Genomic DNA, 13,635 nt, shown 5'->3' on the forward strand with positions numbered 1-13,635 from the left:
ATGTAATTGCAGGTACCACTCGCTTGCCTATAAATAAGTATGCGTAGATCTGGTTAATAAAGCCTCGGTTTAAGAGAACCAATATCGAATGGTTAACCCCATTGCTTCATTCCTCGGGTCGGGTCCAATACATGTAGTTATAGTATTCTTAACTTTCTAACCTTCTCAATAGCGAGTGGTGGTAATTCCCGTGGAACAAACACAGCCTACACTAATAATTCGCCTCCCAATGGACGACGTTTTATCGGTGCACCTGCTCACGGGGGCACTTGCGTTAAATTATGACCAGGGTTCTCGCACAACAGGCCTGTAACTAGAGTACTCGCAACATGCACATAATCCGGTATAAGCCGTGCGTGCCCTACAGCAACAACTTCAGGGTGGGTTGGTTCATGTAGAATGCACTTACCTGTCTTTATGATTCAGCGGACATAGTTCGCAGATAAGGTGTGCCATAGGAGTCTTCAGCATGGGTAGTACGAAGCAAGGGATAAAGATCTACACATACCGCTCACCAGGACAGCTTATCTTAAGGCGTTGCGCGCGAGCATTGGTACCACTGGGCATTCATTGCTGTAATCCCTTAATATAAGGGCTTTCTATATATGTATTCAAGTGCGTGTACTTCGGCGAAACTCGAAAGACTAGTTCTTGTTGCTATGGCTTTGGTAAACAACAGACTAGAATTACCCTAACCGTTGCGAGCCGCGCTTCGAGTGACCTACTGTGAATATGTACCACCAAAGATGTTCTGTTCACGGATTATCACTCGTTTTCTTTAATCAATAGACACATAAAAAATCATAATTTAAATACTACGATGGCTAACATAAATCTCATGATCTTATTCGGTTCTCCAGATAATAAAATCTTAACCCATTCTTGGCGTCGAACTAGCTGGTTGTCGTGCCATCGAGGCCTGGAATATCAAATAGAAAGCACTTTTCGAAGATCGACTTCTCGTACTTCTATATTCCATATTAGTAATTGTCGCACTAGTTATCCCCAGATAGTAGTAACTCTTACCAATAAACTAACAGTATAAAGCGTCCCAGCGTCAATGATCGAGCCAGGGCCAAACTTCCCATTTACGCTCACCTCCAGATCCAATAGAATTTTAGAGTCAACTCCAAAACCCGTCTTTGACGACGAACCATCACAGGCCCCAGTCTCATTATACTTCGTTGTCAAATCAACGCCAACTTTAGGCAACCCAAGATTCAACCCAACCTCCAGCTTTCCGATACCAACAACTTCGACCCCAAAGGTCAGCTTGGGACGTGATATGGCCATAACGCTCGTCGTCACCGATCCGCTTCCAAATTCAAAGATAGGATCAAATGTTGCGGCCTCGAACCCAGTTGCAGTGCTGGAATCAATGTCGGCGAGATTGACAATGATGTTTGCGCCGTTTGGGACCGTGCTCTGTAGCCCAAAAGTGATGTTTGCAGTGCCAGCAATACTGGACTCCACAGCGACTTCGTAGGTCATTACTGTGCCGAGCTCGAAGATACCCGGGATGACGACCCCGGCGGCGGGAACAGGGAAACTAACAATCTCTTTGGTAAGGTTTAAACTGGTGGGGGCAGCGACAGAGGCAGCGATTGCGGCATTGAGTTTCATTGTGGTGTTGAAGTCTTGTGGGCTGGCATCAATGGTGAGTGCTTTCACATTGAACTGCTCGACAGAGACCTTGCCGACGAGCTTGAATTTGCCGGTGATGTAGCAGTCGAGGCAGTCGAGGACTAGAGCGGGATTTGTGGGGCTGTTGAGATGTGAGTAGAAGTTCTTGTGAAGTGATTGTAGCGGATAGCTTACTTTGTAGGATCCGTAAGGACGTTGAATCTTTCCCCCGGAGTACCGGAAGATACATCAAACACTACATCCCCATTTGCGATATCCTCTATAATATCATCAATAGTACCAACTAAACCATCATTATCATCACCGTCATTATCATCACCCGTAATAGCGTCGCCAATGTCATCTATTACATTACCAGCAGCATCTTTAACGCCATTTACTACACCAGCTACACCATCCATAAAGTCACTAAAGCCACGTGCCATGAGACGCCTAGCAGCTCCTGGTGACACGGTAGCACTCCCAAAGCCCAAATCAAATGTCCCAGCGATTTCAGACCACGGTGTAACCTTGGCCGTGAGGATGGTCATCAAACTTGCCTCCTCATTATCGATCTTCGAAATACTAGTCATCATATGAAATATCAGTCACTCTTAGCCCTAAAGTTTTCATAGTAGTATATACGTACGTATAAGCCTGTCTTTGATCCGCATCCCCACACCCATCATGGTTCGCAATAAGCAAGAAGCTACCATCCTCATCCTCATTAATAAAGCTCCACTTCTCAACCGCAGCATCAAACGCCTCCTTCGACGTGAAAGTCAAGGACATAGTCCCATCGTCACCTTTGCAGTCCACTGCAGACGTAAGGCCTTCGAAACTCTCCATCATGACGATCTGCTGCCCGTCTGGCGCATAGAGGGTCATATTTGCAAGGAGAACACTGCTGCCATTGTTGCCTGGCGAGCCGAACATTAACTCGGCTTGGGAGGCCGGGTCGAGACGCGAGAAGTCGACGGTGTCTCGTACTGAGAGGCCCATGGCGGATTTGAAGACGTCGAGATTAATGGGTTTGAGGACATTGCTAGATGTAGTGCTGAATCTGGGGACTAGAGATGTGACCTCTACTACGGAAACTGGGGTTCTCCGGATTGCGGCGGCGGACGCGAGAGTGATGAATAGGATCAGGAAAATGATGGTAAGGAACTTCATGGTGAAGTCTGGCATAAATCAAAGTGATATATATATAACTGTACCGCTGATAAAATATATAGTAAAGCCCCAGGCTTGAATATCTTCCGGAAGATATCGAGAGAATATACTTGATATCGTATATCGAAATAATATTACCAAAAGTGTATTGTCGTCAAAGAAGGGAAGACGTGAATCAACCACTGCGCAAGGGAAAGAGTGAGCGTCCTACTGATATCTTAGAACTAAGTTTTATCTCTTCCCGCGGACTAGCATCTCTATATACATTCTCAGGAAGAAGCTGAACCCATGAAAGGCCCGACGAAAGGGGGCGAAATCCCAGCTAGGCGGCAGAGTTAAGGACCGACAAGCTTAAACTCAACAACACATTCCCCGCTGCATGTAGCGCTAATGGATACAGTGATTCTACTCGGGCTCAAAATCATTTAAGGTTGTTAGGGCTAGGATTAACTAACCAAATGATATCTATGAAACGCCCGAAACGCGCAGTGGGGTTGCCAAGGAATCTTAGCTGGGGAATCGCTGGGCGCTAATAGGCCAGCAGTCATTAATTCGGGATGTTCAGCCTCGTTTTTTTAACGAATTGGTAGGTGGAATAGTTGGGAGCATCCTATTCGGGCTAAGGGGTTACATGGAAACGATTATTAGAAGACTCATGTTAAGGTACCGGTACTGACTTCATCTCTAGTTTTGAAAACCATTTCTCTATGATGGTGACATCGATTTGCACCTCAAATGTTTCTAGGTAAAGAAATCGATAGCATTCAAGGTATCTACACGGGGAGTATCAGATTGTGGTAATACAAATTCATCAAGCAAATACAAGTGTTATCGTAGGGATTTTAGGCACCACAGATTCTATTTTTCTCCGCGACGTTCCTGTCAATTCAAAGCATTATGGAATCAATAAATTAGCCATATCCTCGCGATAGTGAAAAGCAAAAACATGAGAAATGCTACCTTGAGCGCCAGCTGCCGAAGGCGACATGCCGCATAGCCGCCGAGTCGAATGATAAGCTATCATTTTGAAAGAGATATCTACTCAATATAGCATGCTACCACTACTTGCTTTTTAATCGTTAGAATTTAGCCTGAGATGGGCTAGTTGGCCTAGTGGTTCATAATATGCGGTCTAAAAGAATTTTGACTGGAAAGTCATCATGCGGTCAACGTTGCCCATGGCAGAAGATATTTCTGGCATTTGAAGGTCCGAAAAAGGGAAAGTTCCAATTGAAATAGTACGGAATTCCCTTTATGGATACACCTGCAGCATTGATTCCTGGGTACTTTAAGAGGCGTCTCAGGTTGCTATGCTAGGAGATAGATTTGTGTCAGCAGTATTGATAGTCTCCAATGTAGACACTTCTACTGCCGCGAGAAGGATGCGGAGATATCTACTGGATATAATCCAAAGTGCTTCTATTCAATTCTCCTCCTGTCCACTTCTCCCAAAATACTTGTTACTTTGAACCACTAGAATCTATAAGTGATGGCGGCGGCAATCGTCACGCCAGTCGACGATAGTTGCGGACAACGAAGCGAAGGTTTAATAGTAACTGGTATTAAACAGTAGATACATTAGTGATGACTAGGAGAGAAGCGCAAGGTACATGTAACTATATAGCGGACGCATCAAGATAAAGAAATGATTTAAAACAGACCTTATTTGAATTGATTAGGATATAGTTGTAAAACGCAACTACTAGTACGTACTAACTCTCTCGATACATGTAGTCGCATATGCATTAGTAGACTACTATTATCCTACTTACATGTAGTAATCATACTTGTATTATACTGAAGAGATTTGATTACCCAGTGTTGATCTGTGAGAAGAATTCTGTTGGAGCGCTTGTAGGCGATATTGATGTAGTACAAGCTGCAAATATGTATATAAAAAACACTCATTTACCGAAAATCCCAAGCGCGCCCCAATATTTATCAAACATTATGCAGGTACGTACCTAAATGCGGATGGCGCTCTTAAAGCATTCAGATAAGTAATTATAAATCACCAGCCAACAAGTATACTTAAGTATTGTACCCATTAGAATAGGCTATAGATGCCCGTGAAAGTGCTTTGTGCGACCCACAATACATCAAGTACTCCTGATACTGTTCTTCAGACCAGTTTCAAACATCTAGAAGCACATGTAACCTCGAAATAGTTTGATAATTAGCACAATTGGCGGGTATTGATAATCACCTCCTAGTACCCATGATATGATACATGTATTTATATGATACATGTATTTATGTACATAGATGCACGTCGAACGCGAAGAACAGGAGGCTAGCTAAGACTGATTACGTGCGGACGCTGAGTGCCGTATCTGAGTTATCGATGAACCTGGTGCCAGACATTCGTATTCTACGCGGTCAGTCACAGGGTATCACTCCATCCGAGGTGCAGATCCTATTCGGGACGTGATAGTTTCTACGCGTACGTATACGAGCTGCCAAAACTTATCTGGTAAACTTAATCGTGTCGGTTACCGTGTTGGCGCTCGCTAAATCCTACCTGGGTTCTGAACTATATTTAAGCACTCGTACTCACAAGCTTCTGTTCTTGGCCGGTTTTTCTCACGGACGTAACCCAACGGATGGATATCCGCACTCTATATGCCCCGCCGAGCTTTAAAAAAACTTCCACCGGGACACTTGGAGAAATGGGGGGATTCATGTGCGTGATGTACTTCTGGCGGTGCACTTGATGTACAGCGGAACTAGGTGTCCAAACGCGAGTCACGATACAATACCCAAGCGCCGGTCAGTACTCCAATATTTAAGAATTCTTGAAATTCTGACCCCTCCAAGCTGGTCTGCTTAGACCAATATATGTATTGCAATCTTCGTTCTTTCTCTTCGCTTTGAGGCCGAGCTAATCAGAGTCTCTCACGAGAAAACACAGCCCCTCGCAGTACTGTTACCAAGGATTTTCGAATTTCATCTCCACCGAGTGATCCAGAGTGACTCAAAATATCCAACGTCCCTGATATATCGGCTCGCAAATGTGCCCAGCTGCAGCACCTACGGGCTTTCCTACTCGCTCAGCCGTGCGGCTTGCTTAGGTCTAGAAAATATAAGCATTTGAAAGTTCCGTTAGTGGTTGAGACAAGCATAGCCTCCATCATGAAATTTTTTTCTCGAATATGGCCCTAGCTAGAGCTGGAACTAGAACTTCGACACAGTCTACACTTCATCGTCCCTGTGGGTAGTGTGGCTCTCTCAAATCTCCGGCTGGGTTTCAGCTAGTACAGCCTCACTAACCCACTGGTGATTAGCGACCACGTGATTTTGAATATTTACCCCTGCCAAGTGCTGATAGCAAGGATTTGTGTTAACGGATCTAAGTGAAGCCGGGTTGGGGTTTGGCTGGGTGTGGGGGTTGGAACGATACCGCGATCGGGACTCGGGGGAAAGCTTGCAAATACTACATTTAGGTAGACCAAGAAATCTTCAACGATCAATGACTTGATGCACTATTGGTGCTCAGAGTGGGAAGATACTAGAACAAAGTTTTGTCCTCCTCCTCACTGGATCATTTCGCGGAACTCTTGAATCAAATCACGAAATCGAGTGCTATGTGCTTCTGTGGCTGTCAGCTATAAATGGGAACGTACGACCAACAAAACACATCCGTTAATTCGGGACTTACAAAGGAAGAAAAGTGTTTATATGAAGAATTATAGAGGAACATATATATAGGCCATAATACTACTAAGGTGATCTAACGGCCCCTATTAACTTGCGGCCTCTGGGCGTCGATCCGGTCCTATATCTAAGCTGGGGTGGGTGGCACCAAAAGGGCTCTATCCAACTATCGCCGTCAAGGGCAGTATAATTAAATCCCTCTATAGAAATACATGGAGAAATGAAAAAAAAAAGATGGAAAGGAAAGGATACGGGTACAGACTTGTACTTGTAAGCTTATATGTCCCATTATATAAGCTACATGTAAGTACATGTATGTCTAGTAGAACCTGGTAACGTGCTAATATATCAAATGTACTTGTATGGAGTAGTGGTGCGGCCACCATGTTATTCCAAATGGATATCCCGGCACATCAGTCGTAATTATGTACTTCCGACTTTAGTAAAAGCGAAAGCATGGCGTACGTATCCCCTTGTCCATCTCCCGTCCCGCAGAGCCATAAACCCTTGCGAACACCGTTAACTAGTGCAGGCCCTTCAATTACGTGTTGCATGCGACTGTTACGAGTCTTTGCAAGTTGAAGATCATAGAGTTTACTAATTTAGTAGTGATGGTTTCTCCTTTTCAGGGGAGATATTTCACTCATATAGATGTGTGATGTCCCCTCTACCGCTCTTTCCAAGGAGGAGGGTCAAAGGCAGCCAGCATGATATCTCTACACACGTTTAGTAGACGCCGATTAGGCCTTCCAGAAAGCCGCTTCAGTACTGGCTGGTCACAAATATCATTCCATACTCGATTTCTTGCTTTTTTTGCAATTTTCACATTTTCACTCACCCTCTATTATGTCGTATATTTCCATAAGTTCACATTACACCTGAATATCGATCTTAATGACTTCAACTTTACCAATATCTATGGGGGAAACCATGTTAAGCATAACATCCCAGACCTTATGAAAGCCGGACAAGAAGAATGGAACTCAATGCTGTCCCGCCAATCTAAAACTCTCGAAGAAGCAGTACAAGAATACCACCGCAGGTACTCCATGGCGCCTCCAGATGGATTTGACGACTGGTTCAACTACGCACAATCGCAAAATGTAGTACTCATCGATGAATTCGACGAGATGATGAAATCCCTCGTGCCCTTCCGGAAGCTAGGTCCGGAGGAGGTTAGGCGGAGAACAGCAATACTGAACCGCATACCGAATGATGTAAATCTGCTGCGCGTCAGTGGAGATGGGAATGAGTTTAAGTATGAGATGGTACTTCAAACTGGGGCGAGGACCGAGAGAACGGAGGGACTGATCTCGATGCTGAGGCCGGTTGAGAAGCTTCTGGCGAAGCGGAAGTGGAAGGAGTTTGATGTGGTTGTTAATGAGCTTGCGGAGAGCAGAGTGTTGGGGGGTGATTGGAATAGTAGGGTACTGAAAGGAGGCAAAGAGGCGGAGGGGTTGGAGGGATATGAGTTCTCGAAGGAGGTGTGGGAGGCTCATGGTTTTGGGGAGATGAGCCTGATCAGGAGTGTTGCGAAGGCTTGTGGAGAGGACAGTGCGTTTGCGAAGGCAAACCCAACATTCAGAGTTTCGAAAAAAGTGGAGGAGAAGGAAGATGGGGAGAGTGGAGATGAAGGATGGGATGATATGGAGCTCAGAGAGGATGGTGTGAAGGTTGAGGTGGAAATAGTGGAGATGGCGAAGTTGGAGGGGTTGGAATGGTTGCAGGATGTTGATGTCTGCAATCATCCGGAGCTCACTCAGGTATGCCAGTTTCTTCCTCTTAAGATATCACTCTCGAGTGATACATTTCATGATTGGTCTAACAAGGTTTTATTGCTGTAGTATCATTCTGGATTCCGCACAACACACCTTACCACTCGAGGTCTCTACCCAATGCTTTCATTCGGCGCTCCAAGTGCTTACAGCGATATTCTATTTCCAACGAGCTATCAATATGGTGGTAATCCGGACTACAAATATATCCCTGAGGAAGATATGCCTTGGGATAAAAAGGAGAACGGATTATACTGGCGTGGTAGCCCCACTGGTGGCGGTTACGGCGATAAAGAATTTGGATCTGTAAGAACACCCTTTCACCTGACCCTAATACCAATGATTCTAAGTATACCAGATGCACCGTCACAGACTCGTTACGATGACGAATCCGCCCATGCCCGCTCCAGCAGAAGGGACAGAACTAAACTTCACCCTTACTGGAGCAGACGCAGAGAATAATATGCTCGCAAAATACATATCAAAGACCGACTATGACGAACAGTTTACCAACGTCACATTTGTTGAAATCGCACAAGACAACTGTAACTTCTTTGAATGCAACGCCCTCAACTCATTCTTCAAGTTCGGCGAGCATAAGCCTTTGAAGGAGGTCTGGAGATGGAAATACGTAATCGACGTTGACGGCTGGGGCTACAGCGCAAGATGGAGGGCACTAATCGTGTCAAAGAGCCTCGCGCTGAAAAGCACAATCTACCACGAGTGGTACTCAGAGAGAATGGTGCCGTGGGTCCATTTTGTCCCCATCAGTGCGAAGATGGATGAGCTGTACGATGTATTGGGATATTTTCTTGGAGGCGGAGAGGACGCACCGGAGATCGTGGCCCATGAAGAGGAGGCGAAGAAGATTGCGGAGGCCGGGAAGGACTGGGCGGATAAGAATATGAGGAAGTAAGTCTACTACTAGAACTATCTGCAACTATTTTCTGAGTCTCTGGCTAATTGTGCTCTAGTGAGGACATGATTGTATATGTCTGGCGACTCATGCTAGAGATGAACAGGCTCTATAATGGGGAAGATCAAGTCTACAGAGTACCTACAGCTTACGATGAGGCTACCTGGGTGGACGAACTGTCCGACAAGTAGAGAATTCGAGGTTCGAGGGACATTTTCAAGCGGGCAACGGCGTTATTACGGCTAAAAAAATGGGAAGCATTCTTTTTGGTTTGTTCTTTTTCTTTGTACAAATGAGTTCAATATTCACTGTGTCTGCCGGCATGCAGATATTTTTCTTTGTTTATTTCATAGAGTTTCGTGTGGGAGGGTCTCAATTTAGAGTAAATAGGATATATAGATTCGATAGAATACATACAGCGATGGGTAATAAGTGATGGAACGCCCTGAGATACAGTTATACCTGCAAACACCGTATGTTGGTGGCGTTTTACCCAAAACTGGTATCACTGTGTCTCAGCCCGTTCAATCACTTATTACCTACCGCTGTACATAGGGAATTAAGTAGGCGGGGGGGTGAATGATAGTGTGTTCTGAAAATGCGTATATATTGTTACCTACACCGGCCCTTGTAAGACGCGTCATCAGCCATAGACGGCCCCCAAACAATTAATATCTAGCTGCCGGGCCAAAGACCAACACAACGCGGGGTGGTGCGCACTAATATGTAGAATACAAATGGAGATTAGAAGCGGGGGTACTTGATCATATTCCCTCTAGTTACATGGCGAGTGATGGGGTGTGTACTGGACCTTAAGCGCGGCGATTGCCGTTTAGCGGGGGGTGGGGCGCTCGACGAGTGATAGGTGGTGATTGTCAACACTCATTTGCTACGTCAGCCGCCTACCCCGGTGGCCGAGAGTACATGTAGGTACACCATCCCCGCCTAAGCACACCACATTTACCATGTGCTCTCTACATGTGGCTTCGGTGCTTGCTTCCGGTTGATTGACATGATTAGACTGGATTCGGTGCCGGGGGGTGGCAGTTGGGTCGAATCAGCCGTAACAGTGGTCGTGGCTGCGTTGGGTCCGGGCAATGGTATTGGTTGGCGTGGTATATGGAGTCGACCTATTGAAACGGCGCTGAAGGGTCTGATCTATGGCATGGCCTAGCTACAGGGCCAGGATCCTGTGATTTTGGGGTGGCTACATATATGACCTCACGCTCAGCCTCGTCTTTGCGGCCGTGGGCTGAGATGTACAGTGTATTCAAACCTTCTTTGGCAATGTTCCTTTTCACGCGCTGATTTCTGGTTACTTTTGTTTTGACGTTTGAGATTGGCAGCTAGAGCTAAAGCCAAATGCTTTCCCACTCCACGACACACGCACACACCACCTGTCTTTTGTAACTTTGGGCCCCCTGTGGCGTTTCTACAAGCCGCATGTTAACTACGCACACTGCGGGAAGGTTGACGAGAAGTCTTTCATGTCCCGTTAGGTATTTTATTGCTTCATTCATACAAACTGTTACATTAACCCACCCGAGTGTATCGCCGGAAAGTCATGACGGGTATATACATTCCAAACCATATCTCATCAATCATAAAAAGCCAAAACCTGCATCTACACTTTACATCACCGCAATGGGAATGTCCTCGCCGCATCTCGCCTTTGGCTTATCCGACTTGACGCCCCTCTTCTGCTGTCCCGTCCTCTTAGGGATTCCCTCCGTCGATACCGCATATGTCGCGATCGCATGCGCCGCCGCCTTCGTGTTCTGGATCCATGCGCCCATGTTCAAGTTGGTGATATCGTCCCCTGCAGCGTGGTAGTTCACATCATATGCGACACCAGCCTCACCACCCCACCAGATTACCTCTTCGGGGGTCTTGAGGCCCTCGGCTCCGGTAAACAGACCGCCGCTGGGGATATTGACGTCTAGGAAAGGACCGTAGTCGGAACGTCCGTCGAACGCGGTGGGAGCGGTCTTGATCCCGACGCTGGTAAAATAGTCCTCAAACAGGTGCTCGATGTGGTCAGAGCCTGCGGGGCCAGTGGTGTTGAAAGCTGAACCGTCGCCGTCATAGATAAAGTACGCAAAGTTGGGGGAGGCAATCATGTCAAAGTTGAGGTAAAGCGAGATCTTGGCAAGTTCTTCAGCCGGGGCGGTGGTAATGTAGTGCTCGGAGCCAAGGAGACCAAACTCCTCAGCGGACCAGAAGCCGAAGCGGACGGCGTTGTTGACAGTGAATTTTGTGAGCTGAAGAGCAATCTCCAGAATTCCCATGGACCCTGAGCCGTCATCATTGATACCAGGGCCGGCTTGGACTGAGTCGGTGTGGCCGCCGGAGAAGACAATGTTGGATTGGTCTCCGCACTTGGAGGTTGCGATCACATTGTTGGTGTAACGGGTCTCAACGAGGGCGTCGACGTCTAGGTTTGCGGTGATGGAGGTGCCATTGTTGAGCTTTGATATCAAGCTGAGAGCGTCTTCCTGAGAGAGTGAGCCGGCGGGGATGTATTTCCCCTCGGGACGTTCATCGGGGCCGAGAGTACCACCGCCCACAGGACCCGGGACGTTATTATAGATAATAATTCCCTTGGCTCCGGCACCACCTGCGAGTGCTACTTTCAGCCCGAATTCACAGGTTCCTCGGGAAACAAGGGCGATGTTTCCGGAAACAGTTGTAGGGAAGTCGGCCTATAGTTTGGAGGTCAATAAGTTACTGCAGTCTGTGGAGATATGGAATATACTTGCAGCTTCGCAACCAAAGTTTGAGACAGAGATCAGAGGAGCTTCAACAGTTCCGGCCGGAGCGTACTGGAAGTACTGTGATTCATACGAGGTACCGGCCGCTGAGACGGTCACATTGCCCTCAGAAAATACATAGGTAAATGTCTGGAGCTCGACATCGTAGTATCCAGTCTTAACCAAAGTATCATAGATATAATCAACGGTCAAGTTATGACCGCGACTGCCGGCGACACGAGTAATCGCAGGAGCCGTCACCTCTGCAAACCCTTGCAACTTCTTTGCATGCTCAAGAAGTGCCGATCGCGTGAGGTCACGTCTCAATTGGTTACTCTGTACAAGACCAGGACGGTGATAAGTGGAAGGCACAGCAGAGACAGCGAGGGCAAAGAGGCCAATTGTGGTTGCAAAAGTCTTCATCGTGATGGGTAAAGAATTCCTCGGTGCTGGGTGGAAGAAGGAGACCAACGGTGAAGAACAGAAATGTTGCTCAGATGGAAGAGCTATCTTATATATGTATCAATACCGGGAGAGGTATTCCGGGAAAGGCTCCTGCACCGAAGGCTAGTAGTTACTCATGTACGACATCACTTGTGATTTAAGACATAATCTGGAACAAATACATCTGAAATTGCGAATGGCATCGCGCCGCCATGAAAGCAATCGATTGGTGCAATGAACACCACCTTCTATGTGGGGAACAGCTTTGATGGTCTGTACCTATTGCCACTCCACCGGCTAGAAGTGGAGTTACCTGTGAGTCCATGCATTACTATATCGATGTATGTATTACTATCATGATCCCGCAACCCTCGGCTCAGCGTGAAGATCTACCAATTAGGTAGTGGTGCGTTTCCCCCTGTCCCTGCTGTCTTCCTTCCTTCTAACCCGTGCGTTCTCATGGTCTTGTCTCGTGATGTTCTGCCTGTGTCTACAATCAGCTCTCTCGTCTTCAAGCACAGTTGAAAATAAGGTTTGATGCTTAGATATACATCGCGTAGTTATTGTTCCGATAGCGAATACTACCCGCGCGCGGTATCGGTGGTAGCTAATGGTGATATTGTAGGTACATACATGTAGCTACATGTAGGCAAGATAGAAAGGAAATAAACAAAAACAAATGACGATCATTTATCTCGGGTGGCTGTTGTGTCTCGGACAACTTTATTGCCTTCCCCATACGGAAGAAACCCCCGGTGCTGCCAAGAAGACCAATCTTGGTGTGTTATCTGCACCTCACAGCGGTGGTTGGTTCGTGAATGCTGTTTGTTTAATAGCGGCCATCTTTTCAAGTAAGAGTTCAGTGTATGACGCCTCGGTTTTACTTTAACATCTCCATCTACCTCCCTAAAAGATCAAACCCGCATGCAAGCCAGGAAATAAACTTGGAGAGGCACAGCTCAAGGGAGTACCTACATCATGTAGGTACTGAGATATCGTCCGTGATATTTCATACCTCCCTTTTGTAGTATTTTCAAAACCCAATTGATGCTCTGTAATTTTCGGTCTATGATAGTAGTAATTTGGATATCTTTCACCGCGGATCGACATAATAGGTAAGTGGGAAACCCCTCCATTTTGTGTAACATTCCAATATTGGAGAATTGGGGGATAAGAACGTACTATGTAGTTATGGATAAGCAAGTTTTCTCGCCCTAGACTCGCCAAGTAAAGCACCATTCTCCTCTCCTCTTAAGGGATGTTTGATTCGGAGGTTGGCGAAGGCCTTTGACACTGGACT

General features: G+C 46.4%; 3 protein-coding genes across 3 annotated transcripts; 1 reads left to right on the forward strand and 2 right to left on the reverse strand.

Moving 5' to 3' along the window:
* Positions 1-893: 893 nt before the first annotated feature.
* Positions 894-2,796, reverse strand: H6S33_009171 (uncharacterized protein; the record flags this gene model as incomplete). The annotated part of the gene is made up of 4 exons (XM_044840537.1): positions 894-968; positions 1,027-1,765; positions 1,819-2,208; positions 2,273-2,796. 4 exons carry the CDS (start codon positions 2,794-2,796, stop codon positions 894-896), a joined length of 1,728 nt encoding a protein of 575 aa, XP_044697986.1.
* A 4,610-nt stretch (positions 2,797-7,406) lies between these two features.
* H6S33_009172 (uncharacterized protein) lies at positions 7,407-9,332 on the forward strand (the record flags this gene model as incomplete). Its single annotated transcript, XM_044840538.1, has 4 exons — positions 7,407-8,213; positions 8,295-8,531; positions 8,584-9,137; positions 9,200-9,332. The coding sequence occupies 4 exons, from the start codon at positions 7,407-7,409 to the stop codon at positions 9,330-9,332; spliced, it is 1,731 nt and encodes a 576-aa protein (XP_044697987.1).
* Positions 9,333-10,772: 1,440 nt separating this feature from the next.
* H6S33_009173 (uncharacterized protein) lies at positions 10,773-12,314 on the reverse strand (the record flags this gene model as incomplete). The annotated part of the gene is made up of 2 exons (XM_044840539.1): positions 10,773-11,843; positions 11,901-12,314. The coding sequence occupies 2 exons, from the start codon at positions 12,312-12,314 to the stop codon at positions 10,773-10,775; spliced, it is 1,485 nt and encodes a 494-aa protein (XP_044697988.1).
* Positions 12,315-13,635: the final 1,321 nt, after the last annotated feature.

The sequence above is a fragment of the Morchella sextelata genome (assembly GCF_020137385.1).
Source record: "Morchella sextelata strain SCLS chromosome Unknown scls_3, whole genome shotgun sequence".
Classification (NCBI taxonomy): domain Eukaryota; kingdom Fungi; phylum Ascomycota; class Pezizomycetes; order Pezizales; family Morchellaceae; genus Morchella; species Morchella sextelata.